The sequence below is a fragment of the Falco punctatus genome, assembly GCF_963210335.1.
Source record: "Falco punctatus genome assembly, chromosome: 15".
Lineage (NCBI taxonomy): Eukaryota > Metazoa > Chordata > Aves > Falconiformes > Falconidae > Falco > Falco punctatus.
In genome coordinates this window covers 2,390,685-2,413,533 of record NC_137595.1, presented here as the reverse complement: position 1 = coordinate 2,413,533, position 22,849 = coordinate 2,390,685, and the positions used below count along the sequence as shown (strand labels likewise).

The 22,849-nt window shown below is 39.5% G+C and overlaps 1 protein-coding gene across 2 annotated transcripts in view; it reads left to right on the top strand.

The window, feature by feature from the left end:
* The window catches only part of BRWD3 (bromodomain and WD repeat domain containing 3), a 62,583-nt gene extending 40,607 nt beyond the window's left edge, over positions 1-21,976 (top strand). Inside the window, exons 22-39 of one of the 2 annotated variants that reach the window (XM_080366337.1) lie at positions 459-636; positions 1,245-1,361; positions 1,795-1,902; positions 3,406-3,530; positions 3,758-3,840; positions 4,263-4,374; positions 4,739-4,800; positions 4,891-5,046; positions 5,757-5,877; positions 6,649-6,774; positions 6,865-6,946; positions 8,475-8,531; positions 9,080-9,220; positions 9,483-9,635; positions 12,508-12,671; positions 13,237-13,334; positions 13,799-13,957; positions 15,172-21,976. In XM_080366337.1, the coding sequence (XP_080222463.1) occupies positions 459-636; positions 1,245-1,361; positions 1,795-1,902; positions 3,406-3,530; positions 3,758-3,840; positions 4,263-4,374; positions 4,739-4,800; positions 4,891-5,046; positions 5,757-5,877; positions 6,649-6,774; positions 6,865-6,946; positions 8,475-8,531; positions 9,080-9,220; positions 9,483-9,635; positions 12,508-12,671; positions 13,237-13,334; positions 13,799-13,957; positions 15,172-15,956 (2,827 nt within the window). In that variant the 3' untranslated portion in view covers positions 15,957-21,976. The remainder of the gene's footprint in view (positions 1-458; positions 637-1,244; positions 1,362-1,794; positions 1,903-3,405; positions 3,531-3,757; positions 3,841-4,262; positions 4,375-4,738; positions 4,801-4,890; positions 5,047-5,756; positions 5,878-6,648; positions 6,775-6,864; positions 6,947-8,474; positions 8,532-9,079; positions 9,221-9,482; positions 9,636-12,507; positions 12,672-13,236; positions 13,335-13,798; positions 13,958-15,171) is intronic. The other variant, XM_080366338.1, reaches the window with a different exon arrangement.
* The last annotated feature ends 873 nt before the right edge of the window (positions 21,977-22,849 follow it).

Below are 22,849 nucleotides of genomic sequence, written 5' to 3'. Positions count from 1 at the left end.
TGTGCAATTTCTACAGTCTCTTTTCTTATTCTTAATGTTATGCTTTTAAGGCTGGAAGAGCCATGAGCTGATATAAATACACTATGTGTGTTATTTGGATATTAAAGAAGTCAGAGCTGTATTTTTAGAAGAGTACTCTGGCTTTCTAAGTTTTTCCTGCATTTTGTGCAGTCAGTTCTTACGAAGGCAGTCTGTGAATCAGTGAGAAACTAATTTTTATACTAATTATCAGCCATAACTGTAGTTTTACCAATGAGTTTAAAAAATATATAATTTCTGAAATACACAGATTAGAGGACATTTAGGTTTTCTTTAAATTCATATGAGAATGAAATTTTGTGCTAATCCTGACAATCCTAAAACCTAACCGGAAGAGTAGGTTGAATGTTGGACCTTTCACTCCATTATGTGAAAACCGAAGTGCTGTTTTCTTTCTTACAACTTTTTATTATCTACAGTGATTCATCAAGTGAATATTCTGACTGGACAGCAGATGCTGGAATTAATCTCCAGCCTCCAAAGAGACAAACCAGGCAGGCGGCTCGGAAAATCTGTAGTAGTTCTGAAGATGAAAATATGAAGGGAACAAAAGGACTGGAGCCAAAACGAAGGAAACTCAAGCAGCCTAGAAAAAAGGTCAGCATTTTTTATTTTTTAATGTCTTTTTTACTTTATGAATGTAAGGTGTTTGTTTTTGAGGAGTTGTTTCAAAAGTGAAACTTTTCACAAACAAGTATATGGTAAGAAAGAACCTATAGATATCACAGTAATTGTAATACCAGTGGTACCAGCGTAATTTTTTTGTTTGTTTTGTTGCTTTGTGATGTAGATGTACTGCCACGTTTCATGCAGGTGGTCCTCCATTACAAGTGGCATGTTTTCTCCCAGATTTATGCTCTTCACTGCAGTTAGATTTACTCCAAGGTGATTTTGTTGTAAAATTATAATGCATCTATATTGTAGCTGCATCGTCAGGTTTCTTTTTCCTAGTATTTTTTAAAGAAGACATTTAGAATATTTCTAAAGAAATAGAATCTCTTTATTTATGAACATTTTAATCTTCTATTACACTTAAAACGAACATGTCTTATTCCTTACTATTTAGTTGAGGTTTTGGGAAGGTTGACATTCCAGCATTTGCTTTGCCTTACATCTAGTTAACTCCAATAATGGCTGTGTGATCAGTTTTTCATATGTTCTGCTATAGTAATTACAACTTACGTTCTAAATGTAATGTATTTAAGAAACCAAGTGGACTGCTTTCAATGGAAGGTGAACCCAGTGAAGAATGGCTTGCTCCCCAGTGGATCTTGGATACTATACCCCGCCGCTCACCTTTTGTCCCACAAATGGGCGATGAGGTAATGAATGTAGCAATTATGAAATCTCTACCTAGGCTGATGAGCTTGTTTTGGTCAGGACTGTTATATCTAGCAATATTTTCAGTGGATTGTGCTCGAGATAGGCTGAGTTTTGATAACTTCTTTTTATTCTCAGGCAATCAGTTGTTTACAGATAGCTGTCCTGTGTATCTCTTTGTGCACATGTAACTTATTAGTAGCAGGAAGAATCAGTTGTGTATCTTCAGACAAACCTGCACACTTCGTAACGATTCCAAGTTTGACAGCATATAGCAGGTGCCACTCCGGGGGCTTCTTAAGAGGAGTGCCTTATAATGAAAAAAGAAGTGTGCTGTATCTTCTGAAAGGGATGATGCCTGACGTGTTCATAGAAATTTTAGAATAAACAGGAAGAGAATGATCAGTAAAGTAATATTTTTTTTTTTTTTTTAAGATCATATACTTTAGGCAAGGCCATGAAGCTTATGTGCGGGCAGTAAGGAAAGCAAAAATTTATAGTATTAACATGCAAAAACAACCATGGAACAAAATGGAACTCAGGGTAAGTTAAATACTTCAAAGAGCTGAATGTCTCTGTAATGTTAAACTGACATTAAAAACCACCATGAAAAATGTGAAGAAAGCATTAATTTAAAATGTTAATATAAAAATTAAAATTGTAAATTTTAAAATTACTGTTTCCATTAACACAAAGCTTTACATCTGTTCAGTCCCGATAATAGGAAGTCAGAAGGATATTAAAGAATGTGAAATTTTATCTAGTGTGGTATTCTTGTCTGATAGATTAAAAACCATGTAGAATATTAAATAAATAAAAAAACATCACAGTAGTTAAGCAGTGGAACAGGTTGCCCAGAGAGGGTGTGGAATCTCTACCCGTGAAGACTTCTCAGAGCTCAATAGGGCAAGATCCGAGTCGCTTGATCGAAATTAGACACCAGCGCTGCCATAAGCAGGATTTTGGACTTCATGATTCTCAGAGGTCACTTTCAATCCAAATTATTTTATGACACTGTTGGGTTTTTTTCTCACCACTCATTAGTTCAGAACCCACCACTCAACAGTTGTTTATGGTTCTGCCAACACTCTACAATGACTGGAATGTCTAGGTTCTGTTTATTGTTTTTAAAGCTGTGCTAAGAAGTAAGACATCATGGTGTGAAGACCTAAATGTATGCACATACTCTGTTAAACTGTGGATCTAGCTATGCATATAATCGTGTATGTTCTTAAACTCTTGGAAGGGCAAGACAATAACTTCAAACATGTTTTTACAAAATAAGAGTATTATGAATTGCGTGGGTACATGCTAGGTTTACATATTTTGTTGATTTTACTTATCCTTTTGCTTTGAACCATGGAGTCTCCACAGTGTTACTGTATTTTTTTTCCTGCTTTACTCAGATTTCATACCAAGAGAAGAGCACATATCTGTGCTAATATTTGTAGATGTCTATGCCAGTGGTTCTATTAATGAAAATAATTGCTTTACTGGAAAATAGTCAGTTACTAGTCCTAGGTATTCAGTGATTCCAGCTGTAATCTTCAAAGGCGTCATCAGTTTATAAGGAAATAGCATTTCACTTAGGATAGAGAACTTACTAGCAGCTGGTGTTTGACAGGATGTGAACATAAAGGCTATTGTTGAATTTCCACTTTAAGAGGAAGAATTTCCTTTTATTTCCCATGTATGTTGCTGTGCAATTGTGAGAGGCCCTGGGTTTGGTCAAGTACAGCCTTTAGTGCCATCAGTGTGATTAAAACCAGAGTGGGTATGTTCCTTTGAAACTTACTACAGAAGTTAAATGATTTGTGGGCATCCTGCTCACAAATCTACCAAGGGAATGAGGACCTTATATCTCTTTCGATTTTCTTTTTAAGGTGTCTGTGACTGATTTTTCGTATTTGGGAAAGAAAAATTTTATGGGTGAAATTACCTGGGTTATGGAGTGGAAATTGGTTTTTAAGAATATGGTCCTTTAACATGGATGATTTTGTTGGTAGTGAGTTAAAATAATACTGTTCCATGCTTACTGATAAATAGGAACAAGAATTTGTGAAGACTGTAGGAATTAAATATGAAGTTGGGCCTCCTACGCTCTGCTGCTTGAAGCTTGCATTTCTAGATCCAATCACAGGCAAAATGACAGGAGAATCATTTTCCATAAAGTAAGTAACTGAAATGCTGAGGTTATTCTTCAAGAGATTTTCTTAAGAGTTTCAAAGCTTCCCCCGACCCTGCCCTTTCTTTTTTCTCTTGCAAGGCATAATTATGGTATTAATTAGTTATTACACCAAACTTGAAAACAAAATGCATGAAATTTTGTGTTTGGAGCCTGTCTGTATTGTACCTATTTATGGGTAATAGGAGCAATTTTTTTGTCTGTTTCACGAAGGTACCATGATATGCCAGATGTTATTGACTTCCTCGTGCTGCATCAGTTTTATAATGAAGCCAAAGAAAGGAACTGGCAAATAGGTGACTGCTTTTTTTTTCCCACTTCCATATGTTTCACAACATACCTGGAGCTGTTTAATAGGATATAGCGTCTTTATTACATGATGTAAAGGACTACCACACGTGATATTATAGCGATCATTGAAAATTTTTATTTGATGTTTGCTGCAATTCCTATAGCAGAAAAAAGAGAGAAATGAGATAAACTCTTACAAGGCCTGTGATAGCAGAAGAATCTACTGTTATATTGTGATTTGAGGCAGCTGTGACTAATCACTAGAGATGTGAAAGTCCTCCCTTCAGGGGAAAGACTTGATTCCTATAGTGCAAAATGCAAGAATTCAAGTAGTGTGTTTATGAAAGATGAAGCTGATTCTCTAAAAGAAAGTATTTAACAATTATTTGTGGTGTTGTTCTGCTGAATGCCATCTTTTTTCTTATAGGGGATAGATTTCGCAGTATAATAGATGATGCTTGGTGGTTTGGAACTGTGGAGAGTCAGCAACCTTTCCAGGCAGAATACCCCGATAGTTCCTTCCAGTGCTACTGTGTTCAGTAAGTATTTGCATAGCTGATATATCACACATGTTTACATGCTGTAGGTCTCCTAGATGTATGCATGCAACTTAAATGTGTACCTCAAGAACTAGGATCCTTTTTTCCATTTAAACACATAATCAGCCCCTTTGGTTTTATTTATTTAATTATGAACCTGTTCATAAAAGAGCACTTTTGGTGTAAACAGCAGTGCTGTGAGTATATAGGACATACAAGAGAAAAATAAGGAGGTGGATTGTAGCTAGTGACATATCTTGTTTTTAATAGGCATGACCTTTTTGATTTAAGTCTGGTAGAGAAAAGGTGTATTCTTATATTCAGCTCTAACTTAGGCATTGGAATGTGTGGTTTTTTTTAATAGCTGGGACAATAATGAAAGAGAGAGGATGAGTCCATGGGACATGGAACCAATTCCAGAAGGAAGTAAGTGTGTGTTGAATTCATGTATGCGTACAATGTAAATAGTTTTTTGCCACTGCTAGTACTTACTGTTGTTGAATTCTTGATATTTAGCTGCTTATCCGGAGGAGGTTGGTGCTGGAGTTCCTGTGACTCCAGATGAGCTGACAGCTCTTCTCTACAAACCCCAGGAAGGAGAATGGGGGGCCCATTCCAGAGATGAAGAATGTGAACGAGTAATCCGGGGGATTGAGCAACTTCTTTCCCTTGGTATGTTTGGAGAGAAAAGGTGGAAGGATTAAGAATATCAATGTGGTGGTGAAGAGTAGATAGGATGGAGCATCGGGAGTTGGTGTGGAGTATTTGAAATGTGCTCAACTAAATCATTGAAAAGAGTATATTAAATTTCATATGGTGTCTTTTTCAGTGATACTCCCTTTTTTCTGGGGCTTGACCTGCTTCTTTTCAAGTTAATGGAGGTTTTCAGTGGGTTATATCTAAATACAAATGAGCAAAACATTGAATTAAAGCCTTCAAAAAACAACCAACAAATCCTCACCAAACATCCTCGCCAACAAATACCTTGTAACTAGTTTGTGGCCATTTAATAGCATGACGTGATTTAAATTATATCCTGTATTTAAACACAGGCCTTGTCTGTATTCTTAGTTTATGTTGCTTGTTGCACTACTGCTGTTCTGAGTGCATATGCCATGTTGCTTTATAGCAATACACTTGGCTACTGGCATGCAAATCTTGGATGCATTAAACAAAAAACGTTTTTTCAAGGGTAGTTAACATGGTACAAAAGAAAGAATCCTACCCTTTGGGTAATGATGTATCCAGCTGTAGATCTGTTTTGCTTTTGCTGAATTCTTAGAAAGAAAGCCCAGAAACCATATAAGGAATCTAGTTATCTTATAACTTCTCTTCTGGTATTTTCTGAGCCATCTAAATTATTTTGATCTTTTACCTTTCAGACATTTCTAATCCCTTTGCTGTTCCGGTGGACCTTAGTGCCTATCCCATGTATTGCACTGTTGTTGCTTATCCAACAGACCTCGCCACAATCAGAAGGAGACTTGAAAACAGGTTTTATCGGTCAGTTGGGTTTTTATTTCTTTGTAATCTGCATTTACTGTAGCCCAATCGAGGACAATATGTTTAGCTGAACACTGTGTAATGCTGCTTCAGCAATATATTGCTTTAATAAGCCAACAGCATAAGGTCAGATTCTGTTTGGCCTTGGACAAATTGAGTCTTCCTGAATAATAATTTCCTTTGGCCACACTGTTAAGGCGAAAAAGCTGGTATATCTGGTTCTGGAGTGTCTCTTTTGTTAAACATACTGACCTTTACTCTCTGGAAGCACATTTGCTTCATCTGTATCTCTACTGCCTTTGAACCAGATGCTTTGCTTGTATTGCAGTTGCCAGAAGTGACCTAAATAGTGCTGTAAACTAGAAATCTTGGTTTTCCAGTTAACTTGGGGATGAATAATGTCCTGTTCTTTTGGGTTTTTTCTTTTTCTTTTTTTTTTTCCCCTCTGAGGACCACTGTAGGTGGCTTTGTCTAAGGGGAGCAGTCAGTAGTCTTCTTCAGTAGGCTTGTTTCCACTTTTCGTTCCATTCGTTGCTGATTTGAAGAGGGACATCTCTTTTTTGCACACAGCTGTTACGGTCTGGTGCATTGGGGCAGTCAGCAGTATGTGAGCAGAAATTACTTACCTTGGTCTTTAGCAGCCTGTTTCTCCTGGATCTGAATTACCTGATTCCTTTTTTTACTGAGGAATCCTACTGAACTCAAGGAAAATAATGTACATCTTCCTCTCCATCCCTTTCCTTTTTTTTTTTTTTTTTTTTTTTTTTCCAGGAGAATCTCTGCACTGATGTGGGAGGTACGATACATTGAGCATAATGCCAGGACTTTCAACGAGCCAGATAGTCCTATAGTCAAAGCAGCCAAAATAGTAACAGATGTCTTACTCCGCTTCATTGGGTAGGCATGGTTTTTTTACTTTATAGACCTGACATCTTGAGTTTCTGAGATATTTGATTATGTATTTTGGCTTTTGTTACTGTCCTGCAGGGATCAGAGTTGTACTGATATATTAGAAATATATAACAAGGTGAAAGCAGAAGACCTAAGCAGTACTGACGAAGAAGAGGAGGTAAGAACATTAAGTCTGATTGTCAGAACTTCTTGCCTTTTTAAATTCAGCACTTGGAAGAAATTTGAGCAAATATTTTTGTTGAGTTTTTATTTCATGGGTAATTGCACTGAGATTTTGAGATGAGCCTATTTAGGCCATTCGTGCTGCTCACCTGGAACAATAAGCTCCCTTAAGTAAAAATGATTCTTGAAACTGCCTATCTTTAATCTTCTCTCAGTACATAGATGTTTTGTTATGTGAGGAAGTATTAGTTAAGTAGGGGAAGCTGGAGCTGTTACTCAGTCTGCCAAACCAGAAGGACAACAGCTCTCCTATTGTCAGCAAGGCAGCAGAGCTGGTTTTCTTGTGTAATTCGGTGTCATTTCCCGTCAGTTTACTGTGGAGCGAAACGACAGGTAGAAACCGGGTTACATATGACTTCCTTTAACTTTTTCTCTGTCCTTACACCTTCTCCCCTTTAATGCAGTTTGTAAACATTTTGAACTGTGCTGTAGTTTCTGTTGCAAAGTGACCTGTTATAACCTGTCGCATTGTTTTACTTTTTCAGTGTTGCTTTCTAATACATGAGCTAGCATAAGATTTAGTTAGGAGGTTTCTTCCCTCCTCCCTTCCCCAGGGTATACTTGGTTGTTGTAGTAGTTTTGAAATAGTGAAGTTAAGCCTAGTGGTACTTGAACATCTGTCTGCTTGTGGCTGGTGCCATAAGCTGGTCTTAGATTGAAGCCTTAAAATTGCATTGAAACTTAAAATCTATACTACAATGTAATAACGTATTTACTTTCATAAAACTGAAGTTATAACAGCATCTATTTTCACAGTCAATTAAAAGACTATTTTGAAGAAAATGAGAGATTTCTATGAATCACATAGCAGACCTGTTTTCCCAGCTCCACCTTCTCGTGTCAGTTCTGAATCTCACCTGTTCCATGTTAAGCAGTGGTCAGAAGTATCCAAAATTGCTACTATATCGCTCTCCTTGATCTGGTTTATAATACATTTTAAAATAAGAAAGAAATTGCTTTCAAATTCTTTGTAGGAATTTTCATGTCCTCTCAAAATTATTTATCTTTAATTACCGGTAGAAAGCTGCGCACAAAGGAGTTCTGTTGTCGTTTCTAAATCCAGGTTCTGAAAAGAGTATTACGTACACTTGATGTAAGGCACTATATGAAACCTCTATAAACTCAATACAGCTGCTCAGAACATGAACATTTAGGCAGGGGTATACAGCTCTGCAGTACTGGGACTTAGCTGAGTCCTACGAGCTGAAGCTAAGCCATTCATATTTCTCACATGTTTATATATAATTTTTCTGGAAGCAAGTTTGGAAAAGAGATGAAACAGCTTACCCACCTTTAAGTTATGCAAGTTATAGTTTGAAACTAGTTTCTGTTTTGCTTGAACCATTCATTGCATTTGAGTAGTTTAAAATTGTGTTTGTTGTTGGCTGTCCGGTTTCTAACCCTTTTCCCATGGCTGAGTGTCCCTCCAAGCCCACGTGTGTAATGGTTACCTTTGCCTTTAGGTGGCAGAAGTAGATGTAGATTCAGATGCTCCAGGAACTTCCTCTGGAAAAAGACGAGTGAGTAGAGACGTTTCTGCTTGGTCTGGCTGGTGAAGGGAGACAGACCAGGGACTGAACCTCTCGTTTCGGGCTGGAATGGTTTGAATCTGTCAGCCGAGAGTCTGTAGGACTAGCGGTGTGAATGCAGTTGTATGCGTATGTATATATGTGTTGGCAGACTAAGGAAGTTATTGTGCAGGAAAATTTACTGAATTGCTGAAGAATCTTTATTTTAATTATTACCATTATTTGATTTGAAAGATACCCAGAACAGATTCAGTTTTCTGTCAAATTTGGGTGAAAGCTGATAAAAATAGCAAGGCTGGATCTGAAATACTGTGTACCTCTCATGGGTTTGAATGTTTATATATTACCAGAAAAGACATATTTCTGCAGTTTGCGTACGGCATATTGTTGTGCCATCAGCTATGCTTTAATCTTACAGAAATTCTGGTTTTAATTGTGGAAATCTGCTTTGAATGAGAACACTGCTAAATTAATAGGAACTTAAAGTGAAAAATTTGAATATTATGAAAAAATTATGAAATACATCTGTTTTGCTTCAGGTAAGACGGCGAATGAAAAGACAGCCCATGAAAGCAAGTCCCAATGCTTGGAAAGAGCAGTGCAAGCAGTTGTTAAACCTGATTTATGAAAGAGAGGACTCTGAGCCTTTTAGACAGCCAGTTGATCTCTTTTCCTATCCTGTAAGTGGAACTTCCATATTTCAAATTAAAAAAGCCTATTGTTCATCCTTTGGCAAAACATCCATGCTGGGCATGTTTCTAACCTCTCCCTTTATGAGCTGGAACACACCACGTTCTGCGCACTGGTGTTTTCAGAGAATTATCTGCAGTAACTCTCAAGTATAAATAATTACTTGAGCACCACTGTTGTGGATTAACACTTAGGTGTTTTTATTGCTGTAGGATTTGACAGCCTTTATTGTTTTCCTTTGTATTCTTACAGGATTATCGAGATATTGTAGACACTCCTATGGACTTCAGCACTGTGAAAGAAACCTTGGAAGCAGGAAACTACACTAGTCCCTTGGAATTCTACAAAGATATTCGTTTAATATTCTGCAACTCTAAAGCTTACACTCCTAATAAAAAGTCTCGAGTAAGTAATAACTGTTAATGACTTCTTTACAAAGACCCTGGGCCTACATGAATACAGTGTGTGAAATAAGGACTGTATCTGAAGAGCAAAGCGCTGCACTGTGAAATAAAAATACGTAGTATATGTCAATTCTGGGACCTGGGGTTATAGATTTACTTTTTTCTGCTCATGCAGATTACTTCTGAATTTAATTTTCATCTGAACTTTCTGAACTTAAAGCTTCTGAGAGGCTGTATGGTTATTGTTGCAACTGTTTCTTCAAATATTTGTAGTGGAAAACTGAACACCAGTTGCTTTCATTTTTTCAATAACCTGTTTCTGGAAACAAGGCTATCAGCTTGATGACTGCAAGCATATATACATATATATACATATATATTTTTAAAAAAGGTTCTTTTAAAAACCTACTATTAATGTAACTATTATGCAATATTTCTACTAGCTGAGGAGATAAGAACATTATGATACTTAATTTTTTTCTAGTTGACTTAGTATACTTGGCAGGATGTTAGCACAATGTTGCCTGTGTTTCGCAGGTGCTAATCTTGCTTTTTCCTGCATGCAGGAATAGGAGTCTACTTAGGCAGAAAAAATGGATTGGATTGGAGCCCTAAACAGGATATGGCAAGAGGGAAAGAGAAGTTCAAAATGTTAGAATATAGATATTTGTGTAAAAGCTAGGTAAAATCACTGTTAAGTGTATGACTTGATCATGTAAACATGGCTATGTTTGGTATGTGTTCCTGTGCAGTACGTTGCCTGTGGGCTTCCCCTAAACTGCTAAATGTCCAAACGATACTAAAATTTTCAAATGCTTTAATGATATATTGGTTATGCTCCGAAAATCACAAGTTGGCATGAGGACACAGATGCAGTTTTTACCACTGTTGATGCAAAATAGAATTTGAGTGGTTTACATCTTCATAAAATACAAGTAGACAGAATTTTGACCATGTTTCCAGGCATTAAACTGTAGTGACCTTATTATTATAATGAAAAGCTGCATATTCAATGAAGTGCTTAAGTTGTGACAAAATCACGTCACTGAAACATGTCATTTAGCATAGATAAGAGTGCAGGTCACAAAGCTGCCTAGTATTTCTTCTGTAGAAACAGGAGCACTTATAAGTGATTAAGAAATGCATGCCATTTGGGAGTAGCCTGAGATACTGTTACTTAAAGCACAATAATACATAGAATTTAATATTACTGTAAAATTGTCATGTGGCACCTAACATGGTGTGACACAGGACTGCATGATGCTAGGTGCTGTCAGGCAGGAGAAGGAGCAGAGTGTGCTCCAAAGAGCTCTCAGTGCATGTGTAAATGGTGCTGGATGGGAGGAAGCAGGAGGTTGTGTGACCTTACTTGTCGCTTGAGGAGTAAGTCTTAGCTCGTCAGTGGAATAACAACTACTGTGTTTTATGTAAGCAGGACCATGAGAGTAAGCTTGAAGTAGGATATTGCTGTGAGAGAGGGGAGCTCCAGCCGAGCGTTAGTGAGGGAAGGCACAAAGTTGCCATCGCTGAAGGTAGATTGAACTCTTGGTGTTGAATAAGGGCTGAAAGGGGGGCTGCAGGCAAGTGCTGAAGATAAAGACCGGTAACTTTTGCTCACTTGAATAGCAGGGAAATCAATAGAGGATTGAACGAGGCAAGTGATTTGATGGTATTTTATGTGTGCTTGACATCAGAGTAATCTTGGTGAGTTATTTACTGCTGCATGCTCCCTGGGAACTTCCCTGTGTATTAATAACTGAACAGCTTGTGAGTCAACTCCCAAATTACTTTAATAGAGTGGCCCATCAATATCCATTTGCTTAAATACTGTTTAGTGCCTCAGTGAGGTGATCCTTGATCCTTGGTGGAGGGTTGGGGCACACAGCTGGGCCTCCTGCCACTGCAGGTTTGTCTACTGCCAAATGTGTGCCAACAACCTGAGGTTTTCTAGCCCATTTTGCTATCTTTGCAACAGCATCCTGAATGGAGGCAAGAAGGGCAGGCTGCTACATACCAGAGCTAAGGAAAAAAACATTGCTAAAATACAAGGGTCTGGGCAAAAAAATTAAGTTATATGAATGTAAAGGAAACTCTACATCTAAGAGATTTTGTATTCAGATTGCCAAAAGTGGAAAGAGCGAGTATAAGACGATGATAACATCTTCTTGATAGTGTTTACATAATTTTCAGAAGGGGATAGGTGTGAGTAAGGAACCAAGAGCTTTGTTTTGTATGTTGAATTTGAACTATTAGTTTGTCATAACTCAAAACACATCCAAGGTAAAATCTTGAATGGAAGTAAATGCAGTCTGAAACACGGAGACTGAGTTTGTGGATGAGGCTACACAGAGGCAAGGCCTAGAAAAAGAGGACAGGAAAATGGTTTAAGGATTTTGACATCTGGCTTACGGAAATGAGGAGTGAGGACATTTTAGTTGGCTTCTGTGTGCACCTCTGTAGAGGTGGTGTAAGGACTCATCACTAGGGAATGAAAGCAAAAAGCAAAGGTGAGGGAGCAGCAAAGTTCGGTTGTTTTTCACTTGGTATTTCAGGTTATCTTGTGGTGTGCTTCCATTCTTTGTGGAAATTAAAAAAAGGAGGCTATATTTCAGTAATCTAGATAATAATCTTCCTTTATCTCTGTAAATATCTTGTACTGTGGGTATTTAAATTCTTTTATGAAAATACTTTTTGTGAGAATACGCACATGCCGTGGAAGGAAATTATCTGTAAAGAACCTTGTAGTTGAATGTCCCCATGAATTTTTCTTTTGTGCTAAAAAATCTGGGCGTCTGTGATTTTTATCTTTTTTTGCTGATTGATCTTCTAGTTACTCACCTTCTAATAAGTATGACTGTGCTTTCTCACCTCAGATTTACAGCATGACACTTCGACTATCTGCCTTATTTGAAAATCATATGAAAAATATCATCTCTGAGTATAAGTCAGCAATGCAGTGTCAGAAGAGGAGAAGGCCACGGTACCGAAAACGGCTAAGAAGCAGTAGCAGTTCACCCTCAACTAGCAGAGCATCTAGGTAATGTAATGGTAGTGAGACTTGCTGTCAGTGTCATTTGAGATGACAGTGGTAGACATGCCTTCATGAGTAAGCAACAGTGTTGCGCATTTCCTAATGCAGTTGCTCTTTTGGGTGATAAAATCCGAATTCCATGCTCAATTTGTATGTATTACAAGAATGTGCATAATTCTTGTAAGCAAAAACTATATAATTAGAAGTATTCCCTCTGGAGGAAATGGAAGACCAAGTTTCTTTTTGCCTTTGTTTAGTAACAGTTGAAAAAGGCGTTGTATAACACTTTCCTGACTTCTGTATGTTACATTATCTAGGTAAACTCAGTTGTGGTTTTTTTAAAGGTGAGATTAGAATCTTGTTCTTGCAAACTTACGTGCCTTTAGCAAACAGAATGATATTGTAACTATTTTTATTGTTTACTACATCTGTACAAGCCCTGGGAAAAAGACATCATTTGCGTTATGCATTTGCTGCAGAGAACAAGGCACTTTGCAGGGGAAATTAGTTTTGTGTTTTGAGTCTTTTCGTGCTAACAGTTTTATCTCTTTGGGATATTTTGTGTCTTTAGCCCAAAAGGGAAACAGAAGCAAATGAAGATTCAACCTAAACCCAACCAGAATACCTCACTGCCTTTGACTAGGACTAGTTCCTCAGTTTCATCTCATGGTGAGAAGAAATTTTCTAAAATGCATCCTTTCTCTTGCAGCAACTCGTATGTGCAGATTGAAGCTTATATTCATGAGGCACATCCAACACTTGCCTGTTGAAAGAGCAAGTAGCAATGTCAGGGAAATATGTTGTCTGTAGATTGCATTAGCTGAACCTGGCCCTCCAGCTATTGGTAGGTTATTGCTAAGGGTCAGAGAATAGGGAACCTGGGTCTGTCCTTGGTAAGAATTAATCTAGTGACAAGAGCTTGGAATTCCTGTATGCTGGCTTCTCTCATGCAGCAATTACACCCTGGAGGAATCTGTCTCTTCATGACGGCAGAGGCAGCTTGGTGAGATTTAACCTCCTGACTTGGGTTGTTAACTCAGATGAACCAAAACCTCCCCAGAATGCCTTCCATTACAACCCTGTAAACGGAGGATAAAAATTACTCTGTCACATTAGTGGTGTCCTCTCCAAAGTTTCAGATACAGCAGAAGAACCTCTGGGTTCAGCCACTGGTGAAGAGATGGAAGGTCAGCCATCCTCCTCAGGCTCAAATGCACAGAACCGAAGTGGAAATACCATTGATCCAGGGAAAAGTAGACCAATTAGGAGTAAATCTACACCAGTGAAACAAGGTGAGAAAAAACATGTATTCTGTTATCTGAATGACTGGTTTCACTAGAAATGAAAGGTGTTGCTTCTGTCTGATGCTAATGATATTCTTCCCTGAGCCTAGCATTATACTGTATTCCCAAACCATACTAAAGAACTGAATTTACCTTATTCCTTACAGTTCTGTGGTCTCCTGCCTGAAGCATGGCATGCACATGATGCCACATGCACTTCAGTGAGGTTCTTTAAAATTTCTCCAGATGGAAAAACTTGATTGCTGTTAAACTAATTCAGAGTAACAGTTCCTTCAGGAGTTACAAAAAGCAAATCAAATCAAAAGGATCCCCACTCCAAAACCTTGTCCTTTTATTAATCAAGTTGAAACGAAAGATGGAAAAAGTTTTAAAAAACTTTAAGTGTTTATATCATAATCAAGACTCAGTGGTTGTGATTAGACGTAAAACACTTTGGAAACTGTGGTATTTTGTCTCTGGGACATGTTAATCAGACTTTCCACTGAGGCAGGCATTGAGTGAGCATTGGCTGAAATCCTGAAGGCTTTGTTAAGTCTGAACTACTGGGCTGTACCAGTACTGGACGTTGCAGCTGAGCTTTTCATACCTGGTGTTAAAGCAGATATTTAATCTTCATTGTCAGATTTGTAACGCTGAAAATGTGGTATTCTGAGTCCCAAGCCTGCAAGATACTTATATATTCTTAAGCTAAGGTGTTCAGCAATCCTAGTGAGCTTTCTTGGGTAATCTACTGTATTGAAATTGTGCTTGCCACAAGTGTCCCCTGGGCTAAAGCTTTTTGAGTACCTGCATTTGCGGGGGAATAAATACGCTTGCAGGGTGTTTTTGTAACATATATAGCTTTGAAATGGATCTTAGAATTTTTTTCCTGCCTTGGAACCCTAGGTAGGATTCATCTGACTAAATGTGAGATGTTTGCGTCTAACCTAGTATCTCTGGGCTCTTTTTGCTGACTGGATCTTCGCTGAACACTTGGTCAAGAGAGTTTGCAGTCCTTGCTTACAGATAAGATGAGCTGGTTTACTTTGATAGTTTTTCCCCTTAGAGCACCTCTTTGTCTCCACAGCACATAAAGGTTATCTGTGGAGAGTAGCTCAGAGCTGGGTCATCCCCAGAGCACATCTTAAAGGCAGGTGAGGCGAATCCCCCCTTGAATCAGGTATGATGATGATAATCAATAGGGTTATTTTGTGTTTACTTAGATCACTCTCCTGATGGTCCACTTACGAATGGTGATGGCAGAGAACCTCGGACAGGGGTCAAGAGGAAGCTAGTAAGTGCATCAGAAGAGGACGAGCATCTGGAGGAAGTGGAGGAAGAAGAGAAGAAGAGAGAATTAAAGGAAAAATCTTGTTTATCTTCATCAGAAAGTGGGGAATCGGGATCCAGTTCAAGTTCTGAAAGCAGAAGTGGCTCTGATTCAGACTCTGAATCAACATCTAGAACAGATCAGGATTACATTGACGGAGACCATGACTACAGCAAAGTTGTGCAATCCAAAAAACCCAAAAGAAAAATCAAAAGAAAAATCACCGGTGGGAAACGGAATTGGCAGGGCAGAGGGACGGGGAGGAGAGGTAGATGGGGGAGGTGGGGGAGATGGAGTAGAGGGGGAAGAGGTGGCAGAGGCGGAAGAGGCTGTGGCAGAGGAAGAGGTGGCGGCAGGGGAGGAAGAAGAGGCCGAGGTGGCCGAGGAGCCTCTCGAGGAGCCACCAGAGCAAAACGTGCCCGAATTACAGATGATGAATTTGAAAATCTGTTTGGAGGACAATTTGGTGAAAGCGTGTTTGGAGGGCGATTCAGTAGACCACCTCGAATCAAAACAAGGAACGAGGGCAGGAGAACTGTCTTGTACAATGACGATTCTGATAATGACAATTTTGTGCATGCCGAGGATCCTTTGAACCTTGGTACTTCCAGGTCAGGCAGGGTGCGGAAAATGACAGAAAAAGCCAGGGTCAGCCATCTCATGGGATGGAATTATTGACAGATGAAAAACTTTGGAACAATTTTAAAAGAACTTCAATGGCCTTCTACTGCAGGGATTTTACCAGAAAATCTACCAAGCAAGTTGTGCGGGGACTCCACTCACGTTTCACAGTGGTGCTTTTCCATTATGTCAGTTTGCGTTTGTTTTAAAACTTCAGATCGCCACACTTCATTGGTCAAAACAAGCCTTATTCATTAGGCCTTAAATTACAGAAATTCTTCCCCACACACTACAAGTTCATCACATTAAAGAGGCTTCCAGCTTCTCAATAAGAACATGACATACTGAGTCACGATTATGACTTCTCTCCCTCATTTTGTTTTTGTGTTATAGAAATAGCACCTTCTTACAGAGTTTTTATGTGGTTTCTGCCATAAATCCTTATACACAGTAATAATTATAACTTTTGCACAATACACCAATCCTAAAGGCAGCTATAAAATGTTTACAGTTTCTATATTGTAAGAAGGATCTGGATTATTTTAATCTTCCCAGGCCAAATGTTCATGAATTGTGCTGAACTGAAGTATGTCTATACTACAGTTAGGGGGGTCCTGATGTGCTTTCTATCGGTTCTTTATTCATGTAAAAAGTGAGAAAGGGTTGGTGCCTTGTAAATATGTAGCAAACCTTTGATGTGGTGTGTCCTATGTGTGCATTAACTTTATTAAAAAGAGAATACTTGAGAAGTATGAATATCTAGACAAAAGGTGCCAAATGCAAAAGTTACTTGCATCTATTTTCTTTTTGTCCTCTCATATTTTTATAGTATTAATAGAGATTGTGCAGCTAAGGGGTAACTTCAACATTTGAAAGGTTCCTCCTCTTCAAAGCATAACGTGATTTTTAATAGTAGCTCAGCTACCTCTATTTACAACTACTGGAAACTTAAAAGAAAATAGATGCTGTTATTCAGTACGTGTTGAAGAAGAGGCAAGAAGGAGCGTAGAGGGATGGAATTGCTCACGAAGTTGTAGACTCGCTATATCTTCATTTATTGACACAATGGAAACAAATCTAAGTAATTACCAGAGTTTTCAGCAGATGGTGATTTGTTCGTGCAGATAGCCCGACTGTCTCCCGTGCGTTTCTGTTGCCGCTTGCTCAGTGCAAAGCTGCGTTTGGTTTCATTTGCCTGTGAAGGCGATGAGGGAGCTGAAGGGAGCGCTGGTACCTGTGGTGGCTGGCAGCACGGGTAAGCTCCCGTCCACATCCTCCAGACAGACTCTTGTATCTCAAGCTTCCAGAAAAGAATTTGTGTTGCACTGTACTCTTGTTATCCTGAAAAACGCTAACTTGAAAACAGAAATCATTTTGGTAGTAATAGTACAGTATGTGATGACATTTGTAGTCTTGCTCCTCGGTGAACAGGTGGTTGGTGTGGGCTGGGCTGGAGGTGAGCGGCCTCTTCCTCTGTAGGGTCTTGCTGGAATGTATATGGGACTTCAGCTTTCTCCCGTTGTCTAAATGCATCTGATCGTTCTGGCTTGGTTAAGAGAGTGAGTTAGATTACAGAGAACAAATGAAAAAAGAGACTAGGAAGTTTTAGTGGAGTTGTTCAAGGTTTTTTTTTGTTTTTTAAACCTTCATCCAGTATCCTTAAGTTCTTCTGTGCACAGCTTGGTCAATAATTCTGGAAAACCTCAGGCAGCAAAGAGTGACCCATGTATATTCTCAGATGCAGAAGGAATTTAATTTTTTTACTTTCTATATTAAGCACTAGCTATTTTATCTCGCTTTCCAAAAATTCTAGTTAGATGTAAAATGACTTGAAAAAATGCAGAGGTTTAGTTTTATGATGGAGGAGATTATATCCTAAATTGTTCAGAACATTAATACGAGTTTATGGTACAGTACAAAAATCACGCTTTTAATTTTTTAAGGAATGTTTTGAATCGGCTGTAATCCATTTCTGGACTTGATTGAGTTGTGTTTTGATGGGGGAGGGGGGGAAGTGCAGAGGCTTTCCTAGTTCTGTATTGGGCTTTAAAATATAAACACCTGTCCTATCATCTCTCATATGTATGTATATATATGTACACGCATATATATTTATAAGAAACGTATTATTTGTTTGACTGAACGGTCCTTCTACATATGGTAACCAGGAATAGCATGTATGCATCCATTCATAGTCAGAGTCATACCCCTTTTAGATCAGTCCTGTTGAGCTAATGTAAACACTATGGTTTCTGTCCTAAAGCCTGAAAACCTTGAAATGCAAAAGAAATGCTTTTCATATATTTCTGACTGGCTGAAGATCCACTTATTTATTTTGTGTAGGGGTTGGGGAGAGATAAAACACGTGGATTCCAGAGAAATCATTTTATAAGTTTGTGTATTTTAGCAGCAATTAGAATAATATTAAATATGTTCCTAAATGTATCTTTTCTATGTAATGAAGTACTGTGAAGATAACAGTGAAGCATCACTTTGCTGTGGCGTAAGTATTAATCAAATGTGTTACATGATTAAGAGCTAGGCAGCAGGGTGTGCTAGAACAACAGAACTATTGTTTATTGTAAAAAAAAAAAAGCTTTTTTTTGTGCATGAGAACCTTTTATAAGCATGACAGAAGTAACTTGTTTTTAGAGATGTTATTTTTACTTGGTTTTGTATCTGGATTATTTCTCTGAGTTAGGCAATTGATTTCTCATAGGCTCGTTCTGTGGAATAACTGTAGTTTTGTAGTAACTTGGACGCTTTCTCTCAAAACCTGGATCCTATTGGGAGTCACTTATGGTTTCAGAAAACTTATTATCAGCCCAACAGGTGCAGCAGAAGCAGTAGAATGATTTAAACCTTGTACCACCTCGCTCCCTGATGCAAACCGTGCGTGTTCAGCCAGCATCTCATGAGGCTGCTGAGCTGCTCGCAGGCTGTGCTGCCTGCTGCGTTGCAGAGCCAGGACTGTAATCTCTCCCCTTGCACTTTTAACAAAAAACTCCAGAATTCTGCCTAAGAAAAAGGTTTGCTGGTCTGGCTGTGTATCAGATTCCCAAAGGCTGACAAGGCGTGCAGGCAGGCGGGGGCTGTGCTGCTGTAGAGCGGATGGTCAGGCATTGGTGCTCCGAAGCTCTCCCTGGAGGTGCGGTCCTGCACCACCCCTCGCTCCCCTTGCCGGGGCACTTGAGGCCGTTTGGATACATCTCGGAGAGCAGGGCTCGCGCCCTGAGGGGCTTCACCCTGGGCACCCCATCCTCTGCGGAGACAGGGCTGCAAGTCTCGCCTGTATCTTTGTTCTCGGACTTCTCCTGGCTACAAAGCTGCTGGCTCTGTAGCGCTCCCGTTTCTTCCCGGACCAGGGCACGAGTGATGAAGCTTATTTTGCAGTAGTGATGTGCTGTTGTCTCACTTCAGCCCAAACTTTGCCTGCTTTTCATTTCCTCTGTCACCTTTTGCTTTTCTCTTTGCCATGCTCCACCTCTCTTCTTCGGCTTCCCTTTATTGCCGCTGTAGGGCATTTGTGATACTCCTTTGGAAGCTTACGAAATCTTGATGAATTTTATTTTGGCTAGATGGCTAGACTGTAAGATTTAATTCTTTGTGCCCCTTTTTTTCCCCAAGACTTTCCATATTTTTTTATATCTGCCTGACTTCGTTTACCAGCAACATTCCCAAGTTGCTGGAGGTGGATTTAACGAAGATGGAAAGTCCGAGGGCTGGCTTGGTGGCTCCGCACCCCTGCGGCCACCCCGGGTGGGAATGCTGCGGAGGGGCCGGGGCAGCACGTGCCCCCGTGCCCTGATCGCGGGGAGCCCGGCAGCAGGGCCCCGCTGTGCTGCCTTACGCACGGCCTGGAAAACAACTGTGTTCCACCTGCTGCCCGTTCACATCTGCTCCGTGTCTCCTGATGACTCCTTTTTTCCCTCACTATGTGAATTGCAGTTAGTGTAACCCTTGTAGAAGGCGTGTGCTTCCAGCCTCATGAGATACTTGTGTTTGAAATAACCCACGAAACTTCGGTTGGTGCTTGAACTCAGATGGGTCTGGGCAGTTTTATTGCTCCTCTCTTACCTTCCTATCACTCCTTTCCCCGTGAAGCAAGCAGAGGCCACCCCCTTATCCCAACCAACTCCACCTTGCAGATAAACAAGCTAAATATAATCATGAAGAAATACGTTGTGAGGGATTTTTGGCTGCTTAAAATTTTGCATCCTGTTGCATGTTTTAATTTTCCCTGAATGTTTTCTTAAACGTACGCCTCGGCTGCTTCTCCCGCACAAAAGTGGAAAGACTGTGTAGCATGTAGAGCACTGAAGAGAGCTGACTCTGGGTGCACGATAGAGTTTTCACGTAATTTATAAAAATGTGTAAAGACCAACTACAATATATTGCCTTTGACAATGTTTGGAGGCTCTCTTGACTGCAGAAAGCAAGGTGAACCTTGTCAAGCATTTGAAAAGGTGGCTCCTGGGTGTCTCTGCAGTGTTTTTGACAGCTGTTCGAAATTACACAGTATTAATACGAGAAAATAAGTTTAAATCACTAATTTTTGAGAAGAGCTTGATTAATATTTCATCTTTGATCTGAGCGGTGAATGACAGGGAAAACTGAATAGCTGTAGGGTTAAGGATGTCTTGTCAGCCCTGACTTGGAGTGTCCTGCTATCTGTGTCACGACTTCAATGTTTTTAAAATGTATTTGTGTGTTTACATTTCTTGATTTTTTTTTTTTTTTTAAATCATGCAAAGTTTTATAAAAAGCTGATTATTTACACGATAGACTGAAGGAGCAGTTAACAATCCAAGGATAAATCTATATTTAGTATTTAGGGAGCTGTCATTGTGTTCTTACAAGTATGTATTATAGAAAATTACTGCGCATGTGCGATAGATAATTTTCAAATATTAGTATATCAGAGGTTTACACATTGAAAAAAACCCAACAAATTCCTTTATGTACAGTAAGTAACAGCCTGCAAAATTTAGTCCAAAAGTTGTCTTTTTTAGTATTAGAAATGCAAAGACCTGTTGGAAGCTTGTACATTTTTAATGTCATGTTCAGCCCACAGCAAACTTATACAACTGTGCTATGAATCCCTGAAAAATTGGATTTCCAGTGGAATTTCTGTCACAGCCTTAACTCTAGTATTATAAAAATGGTGCTTAAATACATTTGTGTGCATGGATGTGGGTATCTGATAAGAGTTTGTGAGAATTTAAAGTAAAACCGAGCAGCTTAGTGCTGCACTTGGGAGTTACTACTCCTGGTAGATAACTGCAGCCGCGTTTGGGAACTGACAAATGCATAAATATTTGGAAAATATTGAAACCAGTGGGCAATTAAGAGCAGTTTCTCAGTGTTGGGGGGTTTAATTGGCAAGCACTGTGTGTCTTCCCGATTTCTGGGTCTGTGAGAAGCAGACGGGCTGGCGAGAGGAGCTGCTCCGGAGGTGGGGGAGTCGCGGTCCTGCCTGTATATTCCTGGGAGGGGTCGGTGTCACGGCTGCACCCCTCTTTGGCAGATAAAATCAAAATCCTCCATTTCTCCTCCTAAAAATGCCTCCTCGGAGAGTGGTGGCTCTTGGATATATTCAGAAATCAAAGTGATGATTATTTTTCTGTAGAAATACTAATACAGGCTATTCATTCCTCCATGAGTCATTATAGCAGACTTCATTTAGAAATACCAGTTGATGTTGGAGCGATGAAATTCACGTGATTTAGGCTCTCCAGTTCATGTTCTGGTTGATTTAAAATACTCCAAAAATGCACAAAACTATTAGAATTATGTCTACTTGCTATATATATTTTTTTTTCAGGTGATATTTATGCCCATATCTTCACATCCACTATCTCAGGTCCCTTTAAATGAATACTTCAGGGATTTTGATGCCACTTGTTGGCAGACCAAATGTAATATTTATATGCAATGAGCTGTTAGTTTTTGTATTGTACAAATGTAAATTTGTAAAGATTTTTTTCTAGAGTTTTTTTGAAGTCACTTATGTAATCTAGGATGTTTCATTTTCCAGCTGTGGGATTGTCTTAATAAAAAAAAAAGATAAACTCTTACTTTCGTTTTGCATTACTTACGTTTTAGTTTAGAAATCAAAAAGACAAAAGAAATTTAAAATTTGAGTTTTCAACATAAAAAGAAAATCACTTTTTGATTCAACTGGATAATTTTATACTTACTAAAAAGGTAACTTTTTATAAAGTGGATATTGAAACATTTATAGACTGTGCAGATCTTGAGCAGGACAGGATGGAGACCCTCACCTTGGCCAAAGGCAAGCACGGGGGCTTGCTGGGCTTCTGCCACCTGCATTGCTGTCCGATCTGGCTCCAAAATACCATTTTCTTGGGCAAAAGGAGAGGAACAGCTAATGCTTTCTTGGGAAACTGGATGAAAGATGCTCTGAGGGAGATGGGTCTTGTGCGGAGCCTCCCCGAGCAGCACTGGTGCGGGCGATGAGGAGGAGGTAGCTCCGTGAGGTCAGTGCAGGCGGTGAGATTCAGCTGGCGGAGGAAGGTGTGCCTGTCTTTGTGGGGTATTTAATGCAAAACAGAGCACTGCTCCGTTTTCATCACTGTTCTTGTCCTCTTGTTAAACAGCAGCGATAATGTTGTTTAAACAGGTTTTTTCCTATGCGAGCAGTGCTGGCAGCCAGGGGATGGACGGCCCCAGGTCTGGCTTAAAGCTGCCTGGTGGTCGTGGCAAGCACCCTGGGCCCTCCCCGCGGGGCTGGGGGCTTCAGCCTTGGCAAGGGGCAGATGCTGACCATCACCTGCAAGCAGGGAGATGGCAAAGTGCACATAATGCAGCATCTTTTTTATTTAGCCGTGCTTCACGCTCCGTGCAGGCAGCCTGGGAGCTGGTTGAGCCCTGGCTTGGGTCACTGGGCAGCACCCAGCACCAGCAGCCCTGCAGAGCTGGTTGAGCTG